Source organism: Mixia osmundae, assembly GCF_000708205.1.
Source record: "Mixia osmundae IAM 14324 unplaced genomic scaffold scaffold_41, whole genome shotgun sequence".
NCBI classification, from domain to species: Eukaryota; Fungi; Basidiomycota; class Mixiomycetes; order Mixiales; family Mixiaceae; genus Mixia; species Mixia osmundae.
The window spans coordinates 1-447 of NW_014575523.1; the positions used below are offsets into that span (position 1 = coordinate 1).

At 31.8% G+C, this 447-nt stretch overlaps 1 protein-coding gene across 1 annotated transcript; it reads right to left on the reverse strand.

Annotated features, from left to right (window-relative positions):
* Positions 1–217: 217 nt before the first annotated feature.
* On the reverse strand, positions 218–442 carry L969DRAFT_30558 (uncharacterized protein; the record flags this gene model as incomplete). Its single annotated transcript, XM_014709173.1, has 1 exon — positions 218–442. A coding segment is annotated over one exon (225 nt), but the record flags the coding sequence as incomplete, so codon positions are not given.
* Positions 443–447: the final 5 nt, after the last annotated feature.

Consider the following 447-nt stretch of genomic DNA (forward strand, 5'->3'; position numbering starts at 1 on the left):
AAAAAAAAAACGACTTAAAAAAGAAATGGTTAGCTTTTTTTATTTATTAAGCAAATCGGCCCGTTAAGGCCCAGCAAAATTAAGGGTAAAATTTAATAAATACTGCTGCGGGCTAACAAAAAAGGACTAACTGCTGCGATAACTTTGTTTAATGCAGATAAATTGCATCTTTGAGATAAATACAGGTTAATATTGAAAAAACATAAGCTTGAATTACACTCACAGCTATTTCTAAACCAATTAAAGCGATAAAGATACTTATTGGTAATATGCTTACTATTGACATTATTTTTCCAGAAGAAAATAGCATAGGGTAAAGGAAACCTGACAGTATTATTAACAGAGTGTGACCGGCAACCATGTTTGCGAAAATTCGGACTCCCAAACTAAAAGCTCTAGCCAAGTATGAAATAGCTTCAATTAATACTAATAAAGGTACTAAGACTA